The 25,967-nt window shown below is 38.1% G+C and overlaps 1 protein-coding gene across 1 annotated transcript in view; it reads left to right on the forward strand.

Annotated features, from left to right (window-relative positions):
• The window catches only part of FRO1 (NADH-ubiquinone oxidoreductase-like protein), a 43,289-nt gene extending 23,666 nt beyond the window's left edge, over positions 1-19,623 (forward strand). Inside the window, exons 4-5 of the mRNA XM_089833344.1 lie at positions 17,284-17,313; positions 19,397-19,623. Coding sequence (XP_089689470.1) covers positions 17,284-17,313; positions 19,397-19,456 — 90 coding nt within the window. The 3' untranslated portion in view covers positions 19,457-19,623. The remainder of the gene's footprint in view (positions 1-17,283; positions 17,314-19,396) is intronic.
• Positions 19,624-25,967: the final 6,344 nt, after the last annotated feature.

Raw genomic sequence — 25,967 nt, forward strand, 5'->3', positions numbered from 1 at the left:
CAAATCTATGTAAAGACACAAAAACAAACAAACAATTTATTTTCGGAGCCATAAAGGGGTTTAAACATTTAACAGTGAAATTAAGAGTTGGGTGCAAATTATTTGACTAAGTTCCTATCAGCAGTTGGTTCAGTTTTTGGGCTTTTCTAGGGTGCTTAGTGAGTTGAAAAGTTTGCTATGTATTTGATTTTATTAGTTTGAAAATTAATATTATTTCAGCAATAGTTCAATCTTCAGTTTGCATATTATTATAAATTCCCTCTTGTTCATGTTATGTGGTTTCAAATCTATGTAAAGACATAAAAACAAACAAACAAATATATTTCCGGAGCCATAAAGGGGTTTAAACATTTAACGGTGAAATTAAGAGTTGGATGCAAATTATTTGACTAAATTCCTATTAGCAGTTGGTTCAGTTTTTGAGCTTTTCTAGGGTTCCCATTACATCAACGCATGCTTATACAGTCACAGAAAGATGCCAAGGAGAAGAGGCAACTCAAACAAATAATTAATGCCGTGGCTGAATATATTGATTCCCTTCAAGGTTGTGGGGCATTACCCTTAGTTCAAGGACCAAAATCTTTCAATCCAAACTCCCTGGACAACAAAAAGCTTTTGAACCAACTACAGAAGGGTAAGTTTGTGGAAACCACAGTGGATAACTGGGTAGACAGTGTGATCAAAGATAGAACAGAATTCATCCAGGAATCCAATGTAGTCATTAGTGATGTGGAAGCTCTATTGGGTGAAATTCAAACTCAGTTACCAATTTGGGAGGCTGATGAAGCCAAGTGGACTGCAATAGTTATCCAGTTTAGAAATAGAAGAGTATGGTGTTCCTAGGATTTTGACTTAAAATCCCCTAAAAGTAGTTGATGCAGCCATGCTGTACATTATGAAAAAGAGCACGAGTTGGAGGTGCTTGATATACAAATCTGCAATCGAACGGGCTCAATTCATTGAGAAGGATATTAAAGAAATGTTCAACAACATTTTAAAATATATGAAGATCATAAATCCAAATTGTGTACTGCAATATGATGAGGGGAATCAAGATTTGGAAACAATGATCAAGACCATCCAAGAATACATGAAGGCCACAAAAGATGAAACGAACCCTACAACGGCTCACTTCACAATGATCACTCAAGTGAAACCTATGTTATGCCTGTGTATGGATCACCTACCTAATTATGCTGAGTAGATTGTACGAATCAAATGGGACAAAGATGCCTGGAAAATGAGGTTGCTGAGCTTGAAAAATCCTAACACAGGAACTCTTGGGCGCGTATCTAAGTTAGAAATTGGCATGCAATGCCTTGGGTGAAGATTAACATGCTAAAGAAACTGAACAAAATTCTCCCTCTTAGTTTTATCTTTCTTGATACAGTTTAAACTTTTGGAACATGTGTCCTTTAAACACTTGTTTAGTTATTATAACTGTTTCGTTAACTATCAGAGGGTTGGGTTTTCAGGGAGACCTCCTGGTAATCTAAAACTATATATGTTGAACTTCAAGTTGGCTACAAGTTAGAAAAAGCTAGAGCGAAAAGAGACATCCTACTATTTTGAGTAGTTAATTCCAATTTTCAATGACAGCTGAACTGAGATAACATATATGTTTTGAACTGGTTTATCTTGAGCTTTGAATCTTGATAATGCAAGTTGATATATGCAAATGACTTGGATCTTTCAAATTCATATTTGTGGAACAAATGTTTTTTGGTGAATGCTTATTATCATGTCATATGTCATCTTACTGTTTCGAAGAATGTTGACATTTGATGTTCAATTGTCACAAAGAGTTTGTATGTGATTAGTGATTCATAAGAACTCAAAAACTTTGTTCTTTTTCTTGCTCTTGTGTCTATCTTATAAATAATTTCTATTTCAGAAAACTAATAAATAAATACCCACGATCCTTACAGACCAGCCAACACCTATTATATTGCTTGATATGAATCACAGGAACATAATTGAAGGTGATGGAAGGGATTGGTTAATATATAGACTAATATAGTCATTCTAAACAGTCAGCGCTAGGGCAGCAAATAAAGGAGCTATCTCATTTTATTCATCCATACCTGAATCTATAGATGGAACATCATTGAATGGGGAAAGATGATTTAGGGCATATGTATAATATCACGATGTCTTCGAGGCACAACGTTAATCCTCGAAAGACTAAAATCGGGCTTGAGTATTGGAGTGGAAATCACAATATGTATTGAAGAGATATGAACACAAATAATATTTATTTTTATTATGCGGGTATTAAACTGAACAAATGCACTCACTATCTTGCATCCCTTGAGTGGAGCTTGGTGTTGTTGGAAGGCAAACATTCCTGGGAAGGTACCGTGTTTCTCAATGCCTATTGAGAATATGATCCTTTGTTATTTAAATCTAAAGCAGATTGATGGACTAAGCACACTATAATTGCGAACATATTCGGCATGGTGCTATTATGGACAAGACATTTTGTCATAATCTGTCCAATCCCTGAAAAGGACATTACACACCGCGAGCGTGGAAAACTCGAAGTGTTCTTGTCAACAGTTGTTGCAGAGAAGACAAGGGAGACTGAGTTTAGTGGAACAAGTTGATAGAGGGCTGCAATATTTGACAATAAGAGAAAGTATTTCATACCATTAAATGATATTCATGATTTTTTTTCAGTCATTAGTTCATGCTATAACATTGGCATATCAAATCTTGTATGCTTCTATCATTGGTATTTCCCTTCGGGATAGTTTAGTTTTATGAATTATTTGTAACCACTCTCTGAAATGATTTCAAGACAAATCAAGAAGCATAAGAGATTGTGTTCAAGAGAGAAAGAACTTTATGCTTGCAGTCATGAGACTAAGTTAATGGCTGAGTAGATTTCTTCGAAGAGGAAATAACATTCAGAGGGACTCTGACAAACCTACAGAAGCAACATTTGACAATAAGGTCATGAGGTTGATATTAGTACTTGGAGCTTCAGAGGGAGCAACTTAGAGGACTTTCTTTCTGAGCATCTTGGTCATACTGGTTTAGAGGGAGTGTACTATATCAAGATGGTTACTCTAATGATCAGTAGTCAGAGGACTATGATTCTTGGGATGGAGTTCCATGTATGTAGGCTGGAAGGCCTTTATGTTGATGCTTAAGTCATAATATTCCTGATAGGTGAATATTTGGTGAGTGTGGAGTTCACCCAAAGTGATTTAGAGTCTAAGCTTGTATTTTTTTGACAACTCAAAGCATGTGGAGATATAGTGCAAAGGAGTTTTATTTAGTTTAGGCATGTTAATATTGTTTTCCACATTCTGATGAACAATGTCCATATTATTTTTGTCTTTTCAAACCAAAAAAAACACAATAATATCGCTCTCACAACATGATTCACATAAGATCTATCAATTATGTAACACAACAACACAAGATTTGCATGAAATCCCTTATGTGGTTTAGAGTCCAACCTTGTATTTTTTTGACAAGTCAAAGCATGCAGAGATATAGTGCAAAGGAATTTTATTTAATTAAGGTACATTAGCACTGATGGACAAACAACTGACATTCTTACCATTTTTTTCACCAAAATGAAGATTGTGCACTTTCAAGACAAGCTTGGAATTGTGGAGAATGAAGCCCTTGCTAAGAGGGAGTCTCCATTTAGAGGGAGTTTGAATATCCATCACTGTCAACCTTGACGAGGAGGTCAGAGGATTGATATGTCTTAGAGAGAGCCACATCATCATGAAGATTTGTTAATGAATTCTTGTAGATAGTAGTTTTCCACAATCCATTAGAATTATTTGCTGTATTTTCTGGGCAGATTGTGTTACAATTTTTTTGCATCAACATTTTGGATCACACTCTGTGATCCATCATCAGGATGTGAGAGCTAAAGGAAAAATATGGTAAGATTGCAGACCAATTCTGGATAAAGGAGGAAGGAAGGGGGGGGCGGGGGGGGGGGGGGGGGGAGAGAAGGATGGGGTTGGTGCACAACAGTTAAGAAAAGTTTGAGGTTCAACAATAAGGTTAATATGGGGATGGAGAGCAAGTGGAGGGACAAAAATATATATTAAAAATAGATATATCTAAATAAGAGAAAACAAAAGCAAGAAATAAGAACAAACTTACTAATAAATACAAAGTAAATGATATATATATATATATATATATATATATATATATATATATATATATATGCGTGCATATATATATATACACACGTATATATATATGTATGTATATATGTATATCTACATATATGTATATGTGTGTATATATATATATATGTACATGTTTATAAATAAAATAAATAAATATATAAATAAATAAAATTAATAATATATACATATAAAACAAACAAACAAAAATAAATAAATAAATAAATAAATTTAAAAATAAAAATTAATTAAATAATTAATTTATTTATTAGAATAAATAAAAAATAAAATAAAATAAAATAAATAATAATAATGATAATACAAATACTAATAATAATAATAAATAAATAAATAAATAAATAAAAAGGACACCATTATGGTTTCACATATGAACAAAAATGAGGGATTTTAAATAAAAATGCTTGTGCTTGTGTACCTAAAAAGGACACACTAGGCAAACACAAGAGAACGATAAAACTGAGAACTATAAAAACACCAGAGGAGGTAAATAATAGAAGTGCGCACACACATGTGTGTGTGTATATATATAAGTGAAAAAATAAAAATAAAAATAAAAATGAAGAAAGGGGTGATATGAGAAATCGAGAGAGAGAGAGAGAGATCTCTAGGGGTGACAAGAATAGTTTCTAAATTCTTCTCTATGAGTTAGAAGTTCAAGGTGTAATCTCTTGCTAATGAGAGAGAAGTTTGAGAGAAGTTTGAGGTGCAATCCCTTGTTCATATGTTCTTCATGAGGGATAAATTCGAGGCGCAATCCCTTATTGATATGTTCCTCTCTTTGAGGGAGAAGTTCGAGGTGCAATCCCTTGTTAATGCATTCTTCTCTGTAAGAGAAGGTTGAGGTATCAATCCTTGTTCCCTTCATGGGAGTAGCCATGATGGATCCACCCTTTGGGAGTAGCTATGGAGGATGTCATGTGAGTCAATCCATGACTAAAACGTTTCTGTTGAGCCACCCTCTAAGGTTAGCTATGGTTACTATCCTCGTGAGATGACACCATCACGTGAGTGATTCTTTGATGAACACTTATGTTTGCTTGCATTTCCATTCATGGGAGTAGCTGCGATGGACCCACCCTTTGGGAGTAGCCATGGTGGAGGTCATGTAACTTAATGACTAAACACTTGTGTTGAGTCACCCTCTAGGGGTAGCTATGGTGACCATTGTGAGATGACAACATCACATGAGAGCACTTGTGTTTGTTTGCATTTGCCTTCATGGAAGTAACCATGATGGAGCCACCCTCTGGGAGTAGCCATGGTGGACATTATAACTCAAATATCAGAGTATATCCTTCCTAGCTTAGAGGGAGTGTGGAAGATAGTGCCAAGAGGAAGAATCTAAAGTTATTGACAAGAATTCCTCCATAGCTAAGATGGAATGCTAATTTTATTGTAGCTATGGTCAAAATCCATGACCGAAATAATTATCATAAAGGTTGTGGTGATATAATTATTGTGATGTAATAATTATGTTAAAAATATATTAATTATATTGATAATATAATTATTATATTATTGTGAGATAATATAATTATTATTTTGCTATTGTGATAATATAATAGCATTGTATTTATAATAATTATATTGATAAATAATAATTATATAATTACTGTAATATTAATATACTATCTCATATAATTAACATTTAATTAATGGGACCACATGTAAAGAGTCGTGACCCCTGGTGTGAGATGTGTGATCTCACTTGATATATACAAATAATATTGAATAATAATAATATGCAGATCAATATGTATTAGTGTGCTTCAGGAGGCAGATATATTGTCTATGTTTGGGAGGGTAGTAAGAGTTATTGCCCACGGATATATTAAGATAATATCTTTAATATCTTTATTAAGATATTATCTCCTTAGTTAAATACTTTCTATAATGGTCAACTACTTGTCTGTAGTCTGTCTTTCAGTCTAGATAGGAATGTTTCCTATCCTGTCTCTTTTGTCTTTAGTCCAGATAGGAATGTTTCCTATCCTGTCTTACATTTTGTTTCTAATTTCATCTTTAGTCTACGTTGTTTCTTTTAGATATAACGTCCTTGTAATTCTTTATAAGGAACACGTTTGTTCCTCTGTTAATCAATCAATCATCCGAAAATCTGTTAATCTGTCAATTCTTGAATCTTGTAACATAGTATCAGAGTTGATTCTTCAAATTTTTTCAAAAAATTTATAATTTCTATTGAAAATATTTGCTATGATTTTTTCGAAATTATTTTTGAGCTTTCTGTAATGACCCTTCTCAAATCTGCTCTCAAAAAAATGCTGATGAAAGCTCAAGGAATTTCATCAAACAATTCACATGCAAGGGACGTATGACTGATATAGTATTTTAGCTGGCTTTAAATGACTCTTTTTCAATTTGCATCAATGAGAATCTTGTGCTAGAAGACTCCAAATGGACTACACAATGGCCTAACATGAGTGTGCTACTAATTTTGACAATATTCAGTGTATATATATTATCTAAGCATGAGAAATGAACACCTACAGCCAACTGGCATTTTTACAAACAGTTGGTGTACAAACTAACTAGCTGATAAATAATGATATTGAATTGCTTAAATGACACCAGCAACTATTATCTTCTTAATTTGCAATAAAATTTCTAATACAATGCTCATGAAATATGGCCAAGACTTTTGACATTTACATGGATTACAAAATGATAATGCTGGTATAATGCACACTTTCAGCTGAAACTTATAACACCCTAAAAAAACAATACTAATAAGATGGCTGTAATAATTTTCTTCAATGCTGCCTCTTCTGCTTTGCTTTTCTGATTTGCTTTTTCAAACTGCTTTTTCGGACTGCTTTTTCAGCCTGCTTTTTCGGTTTTGCTTTTTCGGACTGCTTTTTCAGACTGCTACCTTTTTGAATCTCAAGACCATATCTTTCAATGGCGTCAAGATTTCCAACTTGAAGGGATTTCGTCCTTCAAACTATTGAGACATAATCTCTAGAAAATTTTCCAATTTCTTTGATATTTCCAAGCATGAATAAATGAGAGCTATCTTCTTCCTTTTAATCCCTTCCTCACTTGCTCCACGCTTCCGTCTTGCCAATGTGGGATAATACATGAGTTTTAATATTACTTCTTTTTTTCCTTTTACAAAGTCCATGTATGTACTCAAAAGTGGGACTCTTGATTTTTTATAAAGTGACTTTATGAAACATTATAATATTTAATTTAAATAGTCACTTTACCGTTGTAACTTCGAACATTAAAATAATATACCAAATAAACTCGAAATCCCACATATAATAGCTCATCAGAAAGAGCCCAACAAAACGCATCTCATCCTGTCACTGAAAATTGAAGGCACTGCATCCCCCTATTGGCTTACTAAAAATAGTAAGTCTTTCCGAAAACCCAACAAACGAACTCCGTTTGGCCTGTAATTAAATTTGACTAGGCCAAATAACCTCAGGATCCCTTTTGAAGTCTTGGTTAGCCCTCGGGACCATACAAGAATGGGCTAACGACAACATACCTCCAAACTGGCTAAGTGGGGGACATTACACTTTCACCAAGAACCCAACTAGGTTTTTGCAAATTGTGGTCGAATCTGAAAATCACGTTTTTTTTTTGGCGTTCGACTTTGGAAAAATGCAGGTTTTCTTTGAAAAATTGCGGCCATAAATCTAGCCCAGTCCACCCGATTTGAGGTTCTGCTGGCATCTGATTACATCCACGTCCATTTTCGTGGAGATCTTCATGCCCAAATTGCAGAAATCATGATTTCTTGGTGACCTTTTTTTTAAAAAACGGGTCTGTCTATTTTTTCTTGCTCCGAGCCTGCATTATCAGCTAATCCGCGTTCTTCTTCCTCCATACTGGCGTTAAATCCTTCAAGCACTGGTCGTCTGTTCATGCTGCATTTTTTTGACCTGTTTTCAGCATTAGTTTTGCTCAAAGCCGCCATTACTTGGAGTTTTTGCAGCCTGGTAGGATTTTGCTCGAAACCCTAGTTTTTGACCTTGGAATTTTATTTTGTTTTCAAATTCTTTGTGGGTTTTTTGAGACCTCATTTGGGTCTTCATCAGAATGTTTTGGGTACCTCATTTTTTGTGCCTCAATTTTTGGGCCGGTGGATTTACATTGTGATTGTAGATTCCTTCTGGGTTTTCCATCTACTGTTCTGGGTACTTGTCATTTTTTTTTTGGGTTAGCTTCAACATTGCCTCGAACTTCGTGCAAATGGCATCTTTGACTAATTTGATGTTGGAGGGCAGCCTACGATTCAATGACCACAATTATAACCACTAGAAGCAGCGCATGTTAACCATCTTCGAGTATCGTCGTTTGGATGAGCTTGTTCTAGGCACAAAGACTTGTCCGACCTCCGACCAAGCAAAACAGGACAAGTTTGATGATCACAATCGAGAGGCTATTATGCTTCTCAAGCTCTTTGTTATCGATGATTAGCTACCGCAGATTCTTTCCGGCAAGTCAGTTGCAGAAATTTGGAAATATCTGAAGGAGCTGCATGAAACATTTGACAAGAGTTGGGCATTCTTTCTGAAGAATCAGCCGTCCTCCATTATGATGGATGAACGTATGTCCTTGCAAGAGCATTTGACAAAGATGAAGGACATCCGCGATCAGCTCGAAGCTATTGCTTGGAAAATGGAGGAAGAGGATATGGTAGTCATCACTCTGAAAAGTCTACCATCTTCCTATGAGCACTTCATAGAAACACTCAACATTATGTCAACTAATGTTGATCTGTAGCAGGATTGTTGGAAACAACAGTTTGGCAACAATGCCTCTACAACCTCCTCAGAGCAAGCATTTGGTGCAAAATCCTTTCAACATAACATCGACAACCATCAATCTTCTTAGCCTTTCTAGCATCAACCTTTTGCTCAATCCGTGGATAGCTCTACAAAGCAAAATGTACAGTGTAATTATTGTCACAAGTTTGGCCATATGAAGTTCGAGTGCTGGAAACGTTTGGCTGCCCAAGCAAGGCAAAATGCTTCCCGGCCAACAACACAAGTTGTCGAGCTTTTTGATCAAGGTGAAGCTGCGTTTTTTGCCTTTTGAATCTGTTTTTGTTTTTTTCCAGGTTTGTTGATTTTCTCCTTAAAAATCATCTTATGTTGTCTGTAATATGCAAGGTTTCGTGAGATTCTGGGTTTTACCCTTTTTTCCACAAAAACGAAGTTTTGTAATTGCAATCTGTTTTGAGTCATAGCACTCTTCTGGCAAAGCTTCTTGGTTTCAGCATTCTGTAGATCCGGGGAGGGTCTCAATTATCACAGAATCTTTAGACATCTGTACATTGACCATTAAGGGAGGGTATTAAGATAATTTCTTTAATATCTTTATTAAGATATTATCTCCTTAGTTAAATACTTTCTATAATGGTCAACTACTTCTCTGTAGTTTGTCTTTCAGTCTAGATAGGAATGTTTCCTATCCTGTCTCTTTTGTCTTTAGTCTAGATAGGAGTGTTTCCTATCCTGTCTTCAGTTTTGTTTCTAATTTCGTCTTCAGTCTACATTCCAGAAACAACGTCCTTGTAATTCTTTATAAGGAACACATTTGTTCCTTTGTTAATCAATCAATCATTTGGAAATCTGTTAGTCTGTTAATTCTTGAATCTTGTAATAGGATAATCAAGCAGACTAGGAAATTCAACACAGATCAGCCAATTGGATCTCCAATCGATGTTTGATTTGGCGATGCTTTTGAGAGGCATTTAAGCCCTAACATTCTAATTGAGGGCCTTTATTTCTCTCCAAGGAAGGGCTCGGCTGCATTGGATTGCACCATGTAGGATCAAATCGAGGTTTTCTCTTTGAGCAGGGCATCCTCAGCCCATTTTTGTTTATGTGGTTTCCTTCCTGTCCTTATTTTAACTGGTACCATGTTCTTGGTTCCACAATGCCAAGCACATCATCTGCATGTTCCCGGCTGGAAAACAATTTCTGCATTTGTGGGGTTTCTCGCAAGGTTGACATCCATTGAGGCACTGTCTTGCCTAGTTTTGAATTTCCTATTATCTTTGTCAGGGGCATTTTGGACTTGATCACCTTAGGATTTGCTTGTGCCTCCATCTTTGTGTTATGTGCTATCTCAGCTGGTTTGATTTTTTGTTACCAAAAGCTTGGTGGGCAGCCTAGGGCAACTGGTTTCTGAGAGAGTTTGGCTTCCAGAACTCAAACAAAAGTACCTTTTTCTTCGATTCCGACCTGTTGTGTCCATGCTCCACTAGAGATTTGGAACCGGATCTTTTGAGGTATCTTTTTGATGGCTATTTTCTGTATTCGCAAAAGAGTGAAGAGTCACTTTCTCCTATATCAGGTCCTAGGGTTTTACCTGGTTGTTTTCCAATTCACATCAGGCATTCATTGGAGTGAAATTCAAACAAAATCTAGTCTGGTTTATATTGGACCATCACAGGTTAACGTGGTTCCCAAGTGAAAATGTGGAGTCTATTTCTGTGCAAAAATGTACAGATCTCCCATCTTCGATGATCCTTTGTTTAGGATTGCATCTCTATCCACTGTTGTTTATGTCAACCAGAAATAATATTTTTTGGCAGGAAACATATCACCATGTCCCCACTATATCCCAGTTCTTTTCAATCTATCGTCTAATTTTCCGTCTGCTGTGGAATCCTCCAAGGATTTTGCCGATGATGGCTGTATTCTTTTGTGCTGCAAGTATGCCATAAATTAGTAGAGGATAGTGGAGATAGATTCTTGTTGACTACATTAAAATGTATATAGGAAAGGAAAGGGGGTTTTATAGTCCACGACACTATGCCATAGTTTTTGGGTTTACGTATGGTGACAGTGATATGGGACTACCTCGTACTCTTTTTCGAGAGGTGCTTGGCACTACAAACGAGGTGTACATACCCTACCCCTTAGTGGGATTTGAATTTGTGACTATTACAAGGTAATTGGTAAATACTTGCTTATTAATAACAGAGACCGAAAGGTCAATTTATACAAAAGGAAGAGATGATGTTTCCTTAGGAAACGATCGTAAAGAATAGAAACATTCTATTCCAGAGAAAGCAAAAAACGAAAGCAAACTAAAGCTAAAGATATTTACAAGATAACCATTAACTAATAATAGACGTCTTATCTATTATTGTAATACCCTCCCTTAATGGTTAATCTATCTAACACACCAAGCTGTCCTCTGAATTTGACAAACTTATCAGGACCAAGAGGCTTGGTGAGAATGTCTGCAGTCTGATCTGAGGTAGGAACATACTGCAGATCTATAGTCCCGTCTTCAACCAGCTGTCGTATGTAATGACAATGAACATCCACATGCTTGGTTCGTTCATGAAAGACTGGATTCCGTGCTAACTTGATAACGCCTTCGTTATCAACAAACAGAGTAGTCGGTCCTGCTGGTGACATCTGCATATCCCCAAGCATCCGACGAAGCCAGACCGCTTCACATCCTGCCTTAACAGTCCCTCTATATTCAGCCTCTGTAGAAGAGAGAGAAACTACCTGCTGCTTCTTGCTGGTCCATGTGACTGCACCGGATCCCAAACTGAACACATATCCAGATGTTGACTTTTTATTGTCAATAGAGCCTGCCCAATCTGAATCTGTGAACTCACTGAGTTTAGGATTAGAACTCCGAGAATACAGAAGTCCATAATCAGAAGTGCCTTTCACATAACGAAGCACACGCTTTGCTGCCATCCAATGATCAGCCTTAGGAGCTGTCATAAAGCGTGAAATATAGCTGACTGCGAAGCTGATATCAGGCCTAGTAGCAGATAGGTAGATGAGGCTGCCTACTAGTTGCCTATACGTAGTATCATCAACGGAAGGAGAATCAGACTTGGTTGATAACTTGAGACCTTTCTCCATAGGTGTAGATGCAGGTTTGCAATCCTGCATTCGGAATTTGTCTAACAAGGCTCTAGCATATTTGGACTGAGAGATGAATATACCAGAACACTGTTGCCAAACTTCAACACCTAAGCAATAATGCATGAGCCCAAGGTCAGTCATATCAAAAGACTGGCATAAGTGTTGTTTGATTCCCTGAATCAAAGATGCCGAACTGCCAGTGATGATCAGATCATCCACATAGATAATTAGAAGGATGATGTCACTGTCAGTAGTCTTGATGTACAGATTTGAGTCTGAAGAACTCCTCTTGAAGCCTTGATCACTGAGGTACGTATCAATCTTGATGTACCATGCCCGAGGGGCCTGCTTCAAACCATAGAGAGCTTTTACCAATCTGAGAACCTGATGGTCTTTACCAGCAACCTTGAAACCAGGAGGCTGCGTCATGTAGACCTCTTCATGGAGATCACCATTCAGGAAAGCACTCTTTACGTCCATCTGATGGACCTTCCAGCCAAACTGTGCTGCCATGGCTAGGACTAATCTGATGGTGCTCATCTTTGCAGTAGGAGCAAAGGTCTCCTCATAATCAATGCCCTGACGCTGAGAAAAGCCCTTTGCCACTAAACGAGCTTTGTACTTATCCAAAGTACCATCTGATTTGTATTTGATTTTGTAGACCCATTTGCAGCTAATGGGTTTCTTCCCTGGGGGAAGCTCAGAAAGGACCCAAGTGTTGTTCTTCAGCAGGCTCTGGTGTTCAGATTGCATGGCCTGTTCCCACTCTGAAATTCCTTTAGCCTCGGAATATGTTTGAGGTTCAAACACACTGTGAATGTTGGCCATAAGAGCAAAGTTAACAGAATCTATAGTTTTGCTCTTTTTTCGAGTAGTTCTCCCATCAATGAGCTCATCATAATGAAGATCAGCAAGTGTCTTAGCCCACCACTTAGGCCGGAGAGGAGAATGACCAACAGTAGTACTAGGAGATGCTTGATCAGCAGGATCCTGATCAGAAGAATTTGGATCAAACTCAGGTGAAGCATCTTCAAAACGATGTGATCCTGCAGGAGAAGCCGGAGGTGGCTGTACAGGTATCACTGGCAAGATTGGAGCTGTAGGAGCTACTGGAGCCCTCCCATCAGGTGGACCTAATGGAAGCCGAACTCCCAAATCATGAACCTGCATAGGCTGGTCTGCTGGATCAAGAACAGGAGAAACAGGCATGAATGGTCCTCGCTGCTCATCAAAGACTACATCGCGGCTGTATATGAGAAGAGATGTCTCAACATCAATAAGGCGGTAGGCTTTGTGAAGACTGCTATATCCAGCAAGCATCAGTTTCTGACTCTTGGCATCCAACTTGGTGCGTGAAGCATCAGGGATCCAAACAAAAGCAAGAGAGCCAAAAACCTTCAGGTGACTGATTCTGGGCTTGCGACCTGACCAGGCCTCTTCCGGAGTTTTACCTTTGACCGCCACTGTGGGTGACCGGTTCAACAGATAAACTGCAGTGTTAACTGCTTCTGCCCAAAAACGCTTCAGAACATGTCTGTGTTCGAGCATGGAACGAGCCATCTCGGTGATTGTCCTGTTCCGACGTTCAACTACACTGTTCTGTTGTGGCGTGTGGGGTGTGGTGAACTGGTGTTGGATGCCATGTGTATCCAAGAAGCTGGAGAAAACATTAGAACAAAATTCTCCCCCATTGTTTGATCTAAGAGTAATAATAGATTTCCCAGACTCTTTTTCAACTAAGGGTTTAAACTTCTGAAATACAATAAATGCATCAGATTTCTTTTTAAGAAAATACACCCACATTTTTCTACTGAAATCATCTACAAACAACAGAAAATACTTGTACCCAAGAACAGAAGGAGTGGCCATAGGGCCGCAAATATCAGCATGAACAAGCTGAAGTACTTGAGAAGCTCGCCAAGAATCGCCACTGGGGAAAGGTGTGCGATGTTGCTTCCTAGCCTGACATGCGTCACAAACTCCAAGGTGTTGGGTTTGAATCTCTGGCAAACCAAGAATAAGCTCATCCCGAGCAAGTTGTGAGAGATAATGCACATTTAAGTGCCCATATCGCTAATGCCAAAGTGAGCTGATGGAAGATCGGTAGCTAAGTCCTGAGAATCACCAGAATCAGTAAGTCTGAAAAGACCATGATCCTCAAGACCAACTGCAATAGTAGACTTAGTCGCCCGATCAGTGATGGTGCACTGATGTGAACTGAAGGTGACTGCCAAGTGTGGAGAATGTCGCAGCAACTGACTGACCGAGAGTAGATTTAGTTCCATCCTTGGAACGTAGTACACATCAAGGAATATGAGCTTCCTCCCAACAGACTGAATTTGAATGTTGCCTTTACCAACAACCGTGTACTCTTCTCCACCACCAAAGATAACAGAATCTGAATAAGGCTGGTAGTCAGTAAACCAGTCTTTGCGGTGAGTGAAATGTCGAGAGGCACCTGAATCAATGTACCAGGCAGATGACTGTACATGATCTGCAGGTCTTTTAGCCATGAAGGCATAAAAGGCAGATTCCACCTGCTCAGTGTGCTCTGCATTGTTCGCTTTGGATTGCGAACCTGATTGCTTAGTCTGGGCAGCTAAGCATTTCCGACATGCAACCTTCATGTGACCATACTTGTGGCAATAGTTGCATTGAATGTTCTTCTTTTTGGTACCATCGGATGCTGGAGCAGAAGACTTCTGCTGAGATGGTTGTTGAAACTTGCCCTTATCCTTCTGAAAGGATTTCGCATCAAAGGCTTGCTCAGTGGAGGTGGAACTGGAGCTGCTACCGAACTGTTGTTTCCACTGATCTTGCTGAAGTAGCAGGGTGCAGAGATCAGTGAACTTTAGATCAACACCAGTAGATGTGATGTTGAGAGTCTTGATAAAATGCTCATAGGAATTTGGTAAACTCCGAAGAGTGATTACCACAATATCCTCTTCCTCCATCTTGCGACCGATGGCAAGTAACTGATCACGGATTTCCTGAATCCGATTCAGGTGTGCCTGGAGCGAGGTGCGCTCATCCATGACAATAGAAAACAGAGTGTTTTTCAGAAAGAAGGCTCTGCTCTTGTCGGAAGTCTCATGAAGACTTTTTAGATGTGTCCAGATTTCGGCCGCTGTCTTGCCGGATGGAATCTGAGAAAGCTGGTCATCAGCTACGGAGAGTTTGAGAAGCATTACTGCCTCTCGATTGTTCAGATCCCATGTATCTTGATCAGGACCCGGAGAAGTCGGACGCTGCTTAACACCCAGAACAAGTTGATCGGTGTTTCGATATTCGAAGATTGCGATGATGCGCTGCTTCCAGGTTCCATAATTGCGACCATTGAATTTGGAATTATGCTCGAGCAGAATATTTGTTAGAGATGCCATGGCACGTTTTTCAATGAAAAATTGTGAAAATCTGTGAAGGCACGTTCTTCGAGGCAAAAATACGGAAGACCCAGAAAAATCAGAGAATGACCCAAAAGAGAGCTCGAAAAACCCAGAAGGAATCTGCTGTCGTTTTCTGAATCCGCTGGCTCGAAAATTGAGGCACAAAAATCGAGGCACCCAGAAAAAACGGACGACAACCCAGTTGAGCTCTCGAAAAACCCACCAAGAATCTGCAAACAAAATTTTTTTTTCGACCCCAAAAATTAGGGTTTCGAAAAAAAACGGCCCTAGCTGAAAAAAGCTTGAAAAAACTTCAGATTTCTTGATGAAAAATGGTCGAATCTGCTTCCCAGAGCACGATGACAGACTGAGACGGCTAAGAGCATGAAGATTTGATATAGAAATATGCAGATTTTCACCCCAAAAACGCGAGTCTCCAAAAAATGGCCACGATTTCCACGCGATTTGCAGACCCGTAATTCGGGAATTTCTCCAAGCAGAAAAACCCTAGGTGGGTTTTGGAGAAATTAGCTGAAATAATTTTGGAAAAATTTAAACAAATAATTTCAAGAAGAAATTATAAATTTTTCCGAAAAAATTTAAGTATTTAGCTCTGATACCATATTACAAGGTAATTGGTAAATACTTGCTTATTAATAACAGAGACCGAAAGGTCAATTTATACAAAAGGAAGAGATGATGTTTCCTTAGGAAACGATCGTAAAGAATAGAAACATTCTATTCCAGAGAAAGCAAAAAACGAAAGTAAACTAAAGCTAAAGATATTTACAAGATAACCATTAACTAATAATAGATGTCTTATCTATTATTGTAATAGTGACCTCTCTTTCAAGAGTACAAGTTCTCCACCACTAGGCCAACATAATATTCATGTTTCTCAATTACTGCAAAATGATAGAACACATGAAGATGCACAATTTTACATAGTTTAATGGACATCCACAACAGGTTGTCATCGTCCAAGTGTTTGGGCAATGATAACTGGTCAATCAAATACTTTTCACTGTTAGTTTTTTCAACTGGGGACATAGAGGAAGGATGGATTGCGTTGCTACCATTTGATGGACAACCATGTGAAAATATGGCTTGTGTATAATTGATATTGATGATTGATATACTGTTCAATATATTAGGTTATCTCTATGATACAGTTTGAGGTATCAAATACAATTTATAATTATGATTTTATTATGACTAAATATATGTAATGAGAATTGAGATATGTGACAGGGACACACTCCAAGACAGTTCAAATATTTTTATTGACTTTATGTCTGGTGTTCAAGAATTTTGAATAAAAATATTGAAGTATTTGACACACAAAGTTGTGCTTCGATGCATCACTTGTAATTTTGTTTTCTCTGTTGTCTTGGTAAATAAATCATTATAAAAACACGCTAGCATCTCTTGCAATATCATGTGAGCTAATATCTAATGTATGTAATAGATATATTCTGTACAAACTAGGATAAATTTTGTGGAAATTCTTATAGTTTCTGCCATAACCTTATAGTAGGATCTGTAGCATGGATTGCTTCTAAATTGTTTAAACATTCAAAACATCGCTTGAGCACTCTGGTTCTTCTTATTGTAATAGTAAGATTACTTCTTGAAGCTTAGACACAAGAATACAAAGCTTTAGTGGGTTTAAAAATCAACCAGTAATTATATCTATTATAAAGTGTTACTGCATAATAATTTTAGTGCGTAGATTTAGAACTGGTGAAAGATGCCTTTTAATTTTGTTTTTGATATAGCTGTATTACTATCTTATTTGGTGTCTAAATTTCATTATTCACTGGCTTGTCTGTGCAGATCAAGGACCCTCACACCCCACTTTTAAGGGTATGTAAACTCCTCTATTTCTGCTCTGGTTCACAAGAGTTCATGTTCTATTCCAAAAAGATTGTAATATTTGGGGTTAGAAATTAGACTTGACAAGAGCCTGTAGTTGGGTTTGGGAAATGGAAGGGCAGATGAATCAAAGTACTTTACATCCAAGTAGAAAATATATTGCTTTGGAGTAACTTGGAAAACCAAAAGATAATTTTTTTTTCCATTAATAAGGATTTAATTAGGAATAAATGGTTTATGGTTGCGGTGTTGCTGTTTTTTTTTTTTTTTAAAATTTAAAATTGCCAACACAGCTGTCAAAAATTGTGAAGGTGTAAAAATGAGCAGGATTGATCAAAATGCAGCTATTATATTAAAAAATCACATGTTCTGGAAAATTGTAGAAAATTATGATACCAGGAAAAATTACAATGTTTTAGCAATTTTATTCACCTCAAAAATCATCCCAGCAGTTGACAAAAAGAAACCAGAGTTTATAAATGTGTGCACTGAAATGTTTGTATTTGTCACTGTTCCATAGATTTTAAGAGCGGGGGTAGGACACTGGAGATGAATTTCAGGGACCACAGACTCCAATTTGAGAATAGCATTGCAAATATATACATATATGTACATATACCAAACATGGAGCCAATACAAAATTTATTTCTTCCTATTCAAACCATAGCGGGGGTTGAGGGGCAGTGCTCCTTCCAGGGTTAGGGGACAGCCCTTAGCAGGGGTGAGAGGCAGTGAATGCCATTTTCTTAATTTTGTCACTATGTTTTCTTCCACACCAGTTCTTTTCTCTAGATAATTAACAGTGGATCTGGGGTATCTGACTGGTCGAAATGATGAAGGCTGCACAGTTGAAGTTTTTAGAAACTCTTTAGAACAGTCAGCAGAAGTTTACAAACATTTATCAAAAGTTGATAACATCCCATCCTCACAACTTTTCCCACTCTCTAGTGCTCTACTAAACCTGAGGTGTCAGTCATGTATGAATAACTAAATATTTGATCACCAACTTCCCACAGTTAAGAAAAGAGAGTAGGCATCTTAGTAAGCAAAAACATCAGCAGCTGTTTTAATAGTTTATTTTGTCTCCAGTACCCTTTACATATGTCTTCTCGAAGGTCAACCATCTCTACATGCCATTGTGTTGTCTGTCTAGCAAGCTTTGACACAAATCAGAATTGTAGAAATCATGACAGAAAGGCTTGTTCTTTGAAAAAAAAAAAAAAAAAATCCTAATAGCAATATCATAATTTTTTTTTTGTTGTGCTGGGACTTCCTAGCATCCCCAAGATGGTCAAGAGACTCCTAAGAGTCCTTAAGTCATCCTATGGATGCCAGGTGGCCCTCCAACATCCCAGTGGAGTGACAGTTATGTCCTAGAGATGTCCCCTGCTTCTGCAGAGACGTCTCGGGGATAGCTCTACTTGTTTGTAGCAGTGGCTGGGCAATGTGGGGATGTCTTGGACCCCACCCCACATCCTCTAACTGGCCCCCTTTCCGAAACATTGAACTGAGGGGGAAACAGTCCCAATTGTGGTGGGGGTGAGGGATGATGGGGGATATTTTTTGTTCCCCATCCTCGCTGCCAAACTATATCTATTCTAGAAACTTCCAAATTTAATGTGGGGGCGCGTCTCCATGAAACTGTGATATTTACATATGATTTGCATACATGTTCTGTAAGTTTTAATCAATTTATTTTAGGATTGAAGGCTGTAACTTCGAGCTTTAGGAAACTTAGCAAAGATCACCAGAGGATAATTCCAATCTTATGCCAGAAGAGAACTAAACTTTATCATCTCTGGTATATTAATTTTAGTGTTCAAGGGCTTTGAGACTGTTTGACTTTGTAGGTACATTTTCCTGATTGCTACGTTAATTGTTGATGTTTTGAGTCAAAATTAGCACCTCTTTTTACTTGGATATTCTATGCACAAAGACCATTTTGGTTATAAAATGTATTTTTAATGTGAAGGATGGTTTAAACATATCTCATCATTCCAAACTTTGTTATTTTCTAGATTCTATCCGTTTTATTCTTTAGAGAGGTGATTTATCTTTAACCATTTCATTTCAGCATAAAGCGTATGCAGATAATTTTAAGTGGAAAGGTCCTCCAGCCTGTGAAGATGCATGATATAACTCTGAGCAGCGTCTCAAATCTCTGCATTGTACAAGGGTGTCAGAATCTATGCATCTTTCTTACAAAAAATAATTTGGATTTTCTTATCATGGACATGATTTTAGTGTGTAGAAACTATGATGACTAAAATTTGAAAATAAAAGATATTCTCATTTTTTTCTTATTCGGCTACAAATTGCAAGTTGAAATAGCATTAAAATGCTCAAGATTATATTGAGTATTTCCAAATGATTTTCATTATTTTAAGCAGTTCCAATCAATAAATATGTTGACCAGTGGGGAGATTCAAACTTTCTACACGGTTTTTAATTTTTCATTTGTCATTGTAGCTGCTAAGATGATATATGTCAAACATGAGAACATCAGAGCATGAGGGGTTTAAAAAGACAATTATGCTGCTGTAGCTAATCATATTTGCATTGCTGTCATCTCTAAAGGATCCATCAATGCTTCAATGAATGCTCAACTTCTAGCTGACCTTGTAACATTTGTATATTGTGATGCTAACCAGTTGAGTTGCATAAGAAATCCTTTCAAGCTTTTTCTCCATCTTCAGACTAGGATTGATCTGCAAGGTTCAACAGAAAAATTATCTTTAGATCTGTTGCGAGCAAATAAATTTGAATACTAGTTAATAAATATTTCATTTGGTACCTTTTTGAGGTGTGGGGTTCTATAATTGCTTGTCTTTATGAACAAATTTCAATATGGACTCGTGAATATATATCTTTTACATGGTTATTTCTTTGAAAGGAAGGAGGAGCTAGTTGAGGTCAAGGAAGCCCGGGTTATCTCTAAAGATAAGGGGGAGGAAGAGTTGGGAGAAAAGGAGATCGTGGAATCTTTGTCTAGGGAAAGGCCCGTGGTGGAGGTTGAAGTGCCCTTGAAGTGGAGAAGAACAATCTTGCGGTGGTTGTTGGGGAGACTATGGAGCCGGGTGGGTCCTCTAGTGCAATGGAGGAAGGGGAGACAGTGGATAGTGAAGCTAGGGACCCTCTCCCTTTTTTGCAAGGCATCTTCTGAGAACCCCTATGAGAAACATGGTGATTGAGGAGGTGTTTGGAGGTTTGGAGGATAAGGGTAAAGAGATCGTGGAGGACAAAGGGAAAGGGCTGGAAATGGTGGAGGTTGTTAGAATGCTTAGTTGGAGTGATGATGTTCCCCTTGCCTCTAAGAGGATAGATAACATCATTACCTCCTTGCTCCTCTAGGAGGATGAAGTGGGGAAATGACAAACCTAGAGAAGACAAACTAGAGTCTCAAGGAAACTTGAGGAAGAGAAGGAGTTGAAGTTGGATGTGGGGAAATTTGGGAAACATAATAGAAGAACGAACCAGATGGCAAGGGAGGTGGCTAGTTGTAGGCAACCGACCTTGGAGTCTATGACCAAAGGTAGAAAATGATCTTTCTATCTTGGAATATGAGGGGGTTGAATAGCCCTCAAAAACAATTTACTCTCAAGTAGCGACTGTCTACATGAAAGTTGATATCCTTTTGATCCAGGAAGTTAAAATGACCTTATCTAACTTGAAAAGTATTGGTAGTTACATTTGGCCAGGGGCTAATTTTTGCTATAGTGAGGTGGAGGGAGTGTCAGGAGGAGTTGCTACCTTTTGGAACCCAAGTGTTAGTAAAGGGAATTTCGTACATTGTTCTAAAAATTATCTTATTACTGAACATAGGAAAGATGATAGGGTTTGGAATGTCATTAATGTGTATGCTCCAAATTCAAGACAAGGAAGAGGTCATCTCTGGGAGGAATTGTCTATTTTCCTTACCCATACTAGGAACACCTTTTGTATGGGAGATTTCAATTCCCCCCTATACCCCTCAAGAAAATTGGAGGTGTGGTAGATTTTATAGAAAGTATGAAGAATTTGGCTGAGCTCATTAATAAAAATGATTTGATGGACATGGAGATACGTGGTGTAAAGTTTACTTGGTTGAATAATAGAAAGGGGTCTGACCTTATCCAAATAAAATTGGATAGACTTCTGGGCTTTACGGGATGGGAAGGTTTGATTTCCTCATCTCTCACAGGATTACTCAGGACTGTCTTGGATCACGCCCCTATCATTTTTAATTGGAAGGAGGAGATGCAGGGGGGCCCCAGACCTTTTAGATATGAAATAATGTGGCATTCTCTCCTTGACTTTGGTGTTCAGGTGGCGGAGTGGTGGGGGATACAAGTTGAAGGAACTGCCATGTTCAAACTCTCCACCAAACTTGATAATATTAGAAGGAATGCTCGACCATGGCAAAATAAGTACTTTGGGGATATCTTTAAGATTAAGGAGGAGGTGGAAAAAAGGTTAGAGGAACTCCAAAATTGATGGGGGAGGGGTTGGCCTTAGATGACATGATACTGGAAGAGGAAAATTGTAGGAGGGTGTGGAGAGATATGATGTTCAAAGAGGAGACCTTTTGGTTTTATGGCTCAAACTGGGTGATAGGAATATTGCGTTTTTTCATAGGTCAGCCTTCATCCACAAAAGAAGAAACGTCATTGATGCTGTGAGCGATGAGAATAACACAATACTAACAAAAACGGAAGAGATTGGTAACTGGGCTAGCACATATTTCAAAGTCTCTTAAAGAGGAGTATAGAACTACTAATGAGGATGATAGACTATGGCTGAGGAGAATGAGGAATTGACTCAGCTGGTCACGGAGGAGGAAGTTCATAAAGTTGTTTTTTCCATGAAAGCTTATAAATCCCCAGTCCCTGATGGTATCCTCTCGACATTTTTCCAACACTTCTGGGAGATGATCAAGACTGATCTGATCCGAGCTGCTTGTGATTTCTTCAGAACTGAGACTATTCTAAAGCAATTCAATAAAACGTTCATTGTTCTTATCCCTAAAGTCAAGGGTCTGAGGGTTCTCTCTGATTTCAGACCAATAAGCTTATGCAACACCACTTGCAAAAGATTTGGGTGAAGAGACTTAAGCCCCTGTTGCACAAATTCAGTGGGAAAACCCAGAATGGGTTTGTCCCGGGTCGTTAGATCCTTGATGCTACTATAACAACACATGAGGTACTGTACTTAATGGAGAAGAGTGGTAATCCTGGTATGGCACTGAAGCTTGATATTTCAAAAGCTCTGATATAATCAAATGGACTTTTTTGTATGATATTATGGTGAAAATTGGTTTTAGCCAGGGAGTTATTAATATGATGAAATCAATGATAGAGATTGTCAATTATTTTGTGCTGGTGAATGGATTTCCTTGGGGAAACTTTGGAGGTGAGAGAGGCCTAAGACAAGGGGATCCTATTTCTCGCCATCTTTTCATAATGGTTGTTGAAGCGCTGGGAAGAGCGTTCTTGAGGAAGATGGAAGGAGAGATAAAAGGTATTAAGCCCACTACCTTGCTTTCAACGAAGGTGACTCAATAGTTCGTGGATGACACTTTCTTAAGTGGGGAGTCCTTGGTGGCAGAAGCAAAAGCCTGGAAATTAGTCCTGGAGGTTTATGTTGTCAATGCGGGACAAAAAATCAATTTGGATAAAAGTAAGGTTTTTTTCTTCAACACTGTGCTTGATATCCAGAGGAGGATCATAAATATTTTGGGTTGTAATATTGCCTCGCTCCGTGATACTTACCTTGGGCTTCTGTTGACTGTCAAAGAAGTAAGTAATAACTTTTGGAATACCATTCTAGAAAAGATGCAAAAGAAGTTGATTGGGTGGAAAAGGAAAACCTTGAGTAGTGCGAGTAAGCTACAACCGTTCGCCTCTTCCCTCCAAGGAATCCCAATTTACTTCCTCTCCTTGTTCAAAATCATGCATAGTATGGCAGAGAAACTGGAGAAAATTTAATGAAATTTCCTTTGGTGGGGGGGTGAGGAGAAGATAGATTAAGCTTGGTGAGTTGGGAAATGGTCTGTGAACCCAAAGGTAGAGGAGGTTTAGGAATTAGAAGGATTTTTGATCTGAATAATGTCCGCCTTACTAAGGTGGGGTGTAAACTATTGAAGGATGAGGCCAATTGGTGTAAGATTGTTAAAGCTAAGTATTTGGGAAATTTGAATTTTACTCATTGCATTTGGAGAAATGACCTCCCATCGGGTTTAGGGATTTGGGGTAATATCCTTAAGAACAAAAGTTTACTCAGGGAAGGAGTGAGGTGGTTGGTGGGCGATGGCTTTTAGGTTCATTTCTGGGAGGATGCTTGACTTATTGATAAACCTTTGGTCAAAACGAAGTATGGGTTCCTTTGTGACCACCTTCAGGAGCAGGTAGGGATTAAGGTGTTCAATTATATTGGTCCATGGAGGAAGTGGAACAAGTTAGAATTATAACATAACTTCTTAGACCGTGAGCAGCTGGTGGAGGAACTAAACGAGTTACTCAAGGGGTATAGAATTCGAGAGGGACTAAAAATGATACCTTTATTTGGAAGGCAACTATGATGGGGGATTCCATTGTAAGTTTTGCCTATAAATTCATTTTTGATAAAGAATTAGTGCCTAAATATTGGGGGAAAGTTTGGTTTAGTTATTTGATCCCGAAAGTAAATTTTTTTTGGTGGACCAATATGTACAAGAAGATTCTTACCATTGATAACCTAAGGAAAAGGGGATTCCAAATACCCAACATATGCTACCTTTGTAAAGAAGTGGAGGAGAATATCCCTCATCTGCTCTTGGAGTGTAATTTTGTCATCAACATATGGGGTAGGTTGCTACAAAAGCTAGATATGGTTTGGGTATTTCATTTTGGGATGGACCAATTTGCTAAGAGTTGGCAATGCTATCTCACTCACCCCCTCCTTATCCAAATGTGGAAAGTTATCTCGACCCCCCTGCCCCCATGTTTGTTGGGGCATTTGGAAGGAAAGAAACAACATGGCGTTCAGAAATGAAGAGAGGAGTGAGGAGATTGTTACTGATATTCTTTGCAAGCTTTTGGTGGAGAATATGAAAGCTGCAAGTGGAAAAAATTGGTGATCCCCCCAATCAAAGGGAACAAAGGATTGCCAGAAACTAGAATTTAGATGATGGGTTCTTGGAGATTGATAATTCCAAGCAACTTGCTAGGAAAAGGACAAAATGGAGACCACCTAGGGAGAATTGGGTTAAACTTAATTTTGATGGAGCAGCGAGGAAGGAGCGATCTGCAGGAGGTGGTATAGTTAGGGACAATGACGACATAATGCTTTTGGCTCATGCAGGATACCTAGGGAAAGTCTTGAATAATGTGGCGGAAGCAATGGCTTTGCTATGGGGTTTGAAATTGGTAATTAGTGTTGGATGGGAGAATGTGGAGATTGAAGGCGACTCAAAAATAATAATTGACACTGTGAAAGGCATCATGAATGAAGGTTGGGCAATCAAAAGGGTTGTGGAAGATATCAAACATTTATTGATCATCCTAAAGAGATTTGAGTTGCACCATATTTTTTAAGAGGGAGATGAGGTGGCAGCGATAGGACTAAAAGTACAGGGTCTATGGTGTTGGAGAGATTTGGGAGTCTTACCAAACTTGGTAAGACTCTTAGTGAACAAAGAAAGTAAATCATGACTAAGTTTAGTTGGGAGGCTTTTTCGATTAATGATGACTGTTCGCTGTTGAGTGGGCAGATGGGGAGATGTCATAGAGGATAGATGACAAGGCATGAAGAAAGGGGTACGTGTAATAATTATCTCACATGTTTTGAAAGGGAGAGGAAATTAAAGAATGATACAGGTGTATTTTTAATGATTTTCTTATGTATGTTCTTGTACTTAGTGCCGAGTAAAAGTTCAAATTTTAAAAGGTCTGAGTGTATTGGGAATGATGGTAAAAAGTGGAATTGGGGCAACGACAATTGACACGTGACAATTTAGCATAGGTGTGACACAACTATTCATAACAATAAAGGGCTTTATGAATACTTAAAGCCACCATTTTTTTCACCTAAGTGTGATTGCATTGTTAGTAATTGCCTCTGGTTTTTGAATTCGAAGAGAATTTTGGTGGAAGTTGCTACTATTGGTGGTGATCTTCTATGCATTGAACCTTTGATGGTGGATGACATCATCCGTAAACTGTTGGTGTGGTATATGCTCAAAGAGGGAGGGTTTATACCTTTCATGGAGGCACTGAATAGTTATGATGAAAGTTGTTCTATGCAATTCGTTAACTCATGGGAGGATAGAAAGGTTACTATTAATGGTATTTTGTTCCATATTTTTGGGGAAGTTATCTCTGTGATTATGGGCCTTGCTATGAAGGGGAGGAAGTGGTAGAAGGTGACTAAGGTTGTTGATGAGGCGAGCCTAAATCATTTTTTTCTGGAAGGCGAAGAACCCATTTGTCATAGGGGAGGGTTTTTGAGGGAAAAGCTCTCGGAGCCTTGGGATGAAGTCTAATTGGTGCTGATGAAGTATCTAATGCTTGAAGGAAGGTATGATGTTTGCTATTATTATCATTTTCCTCTTTTGAACCATTTCCGTCACCGTGATCACATTTCTATCCCATTTTTTCTGTTACATGATTTGATTGATACGATTGTCGACG

Source organism: Cupressus sempervirens, chromosome 5 (assembly GCF_028749045.1).
Source record: "Cupressus sempervirens isolate cs-2001-9-10 chromosome 5, ASM2874904v1, whole genome shotgun sequence".
Lineage (NCBI taxonomy): Eukaryota > Viridiplantae > Streptophyta > Pinopsida > Cupressales > Cupressaceae > Cupressus > Cupressus sempervirens.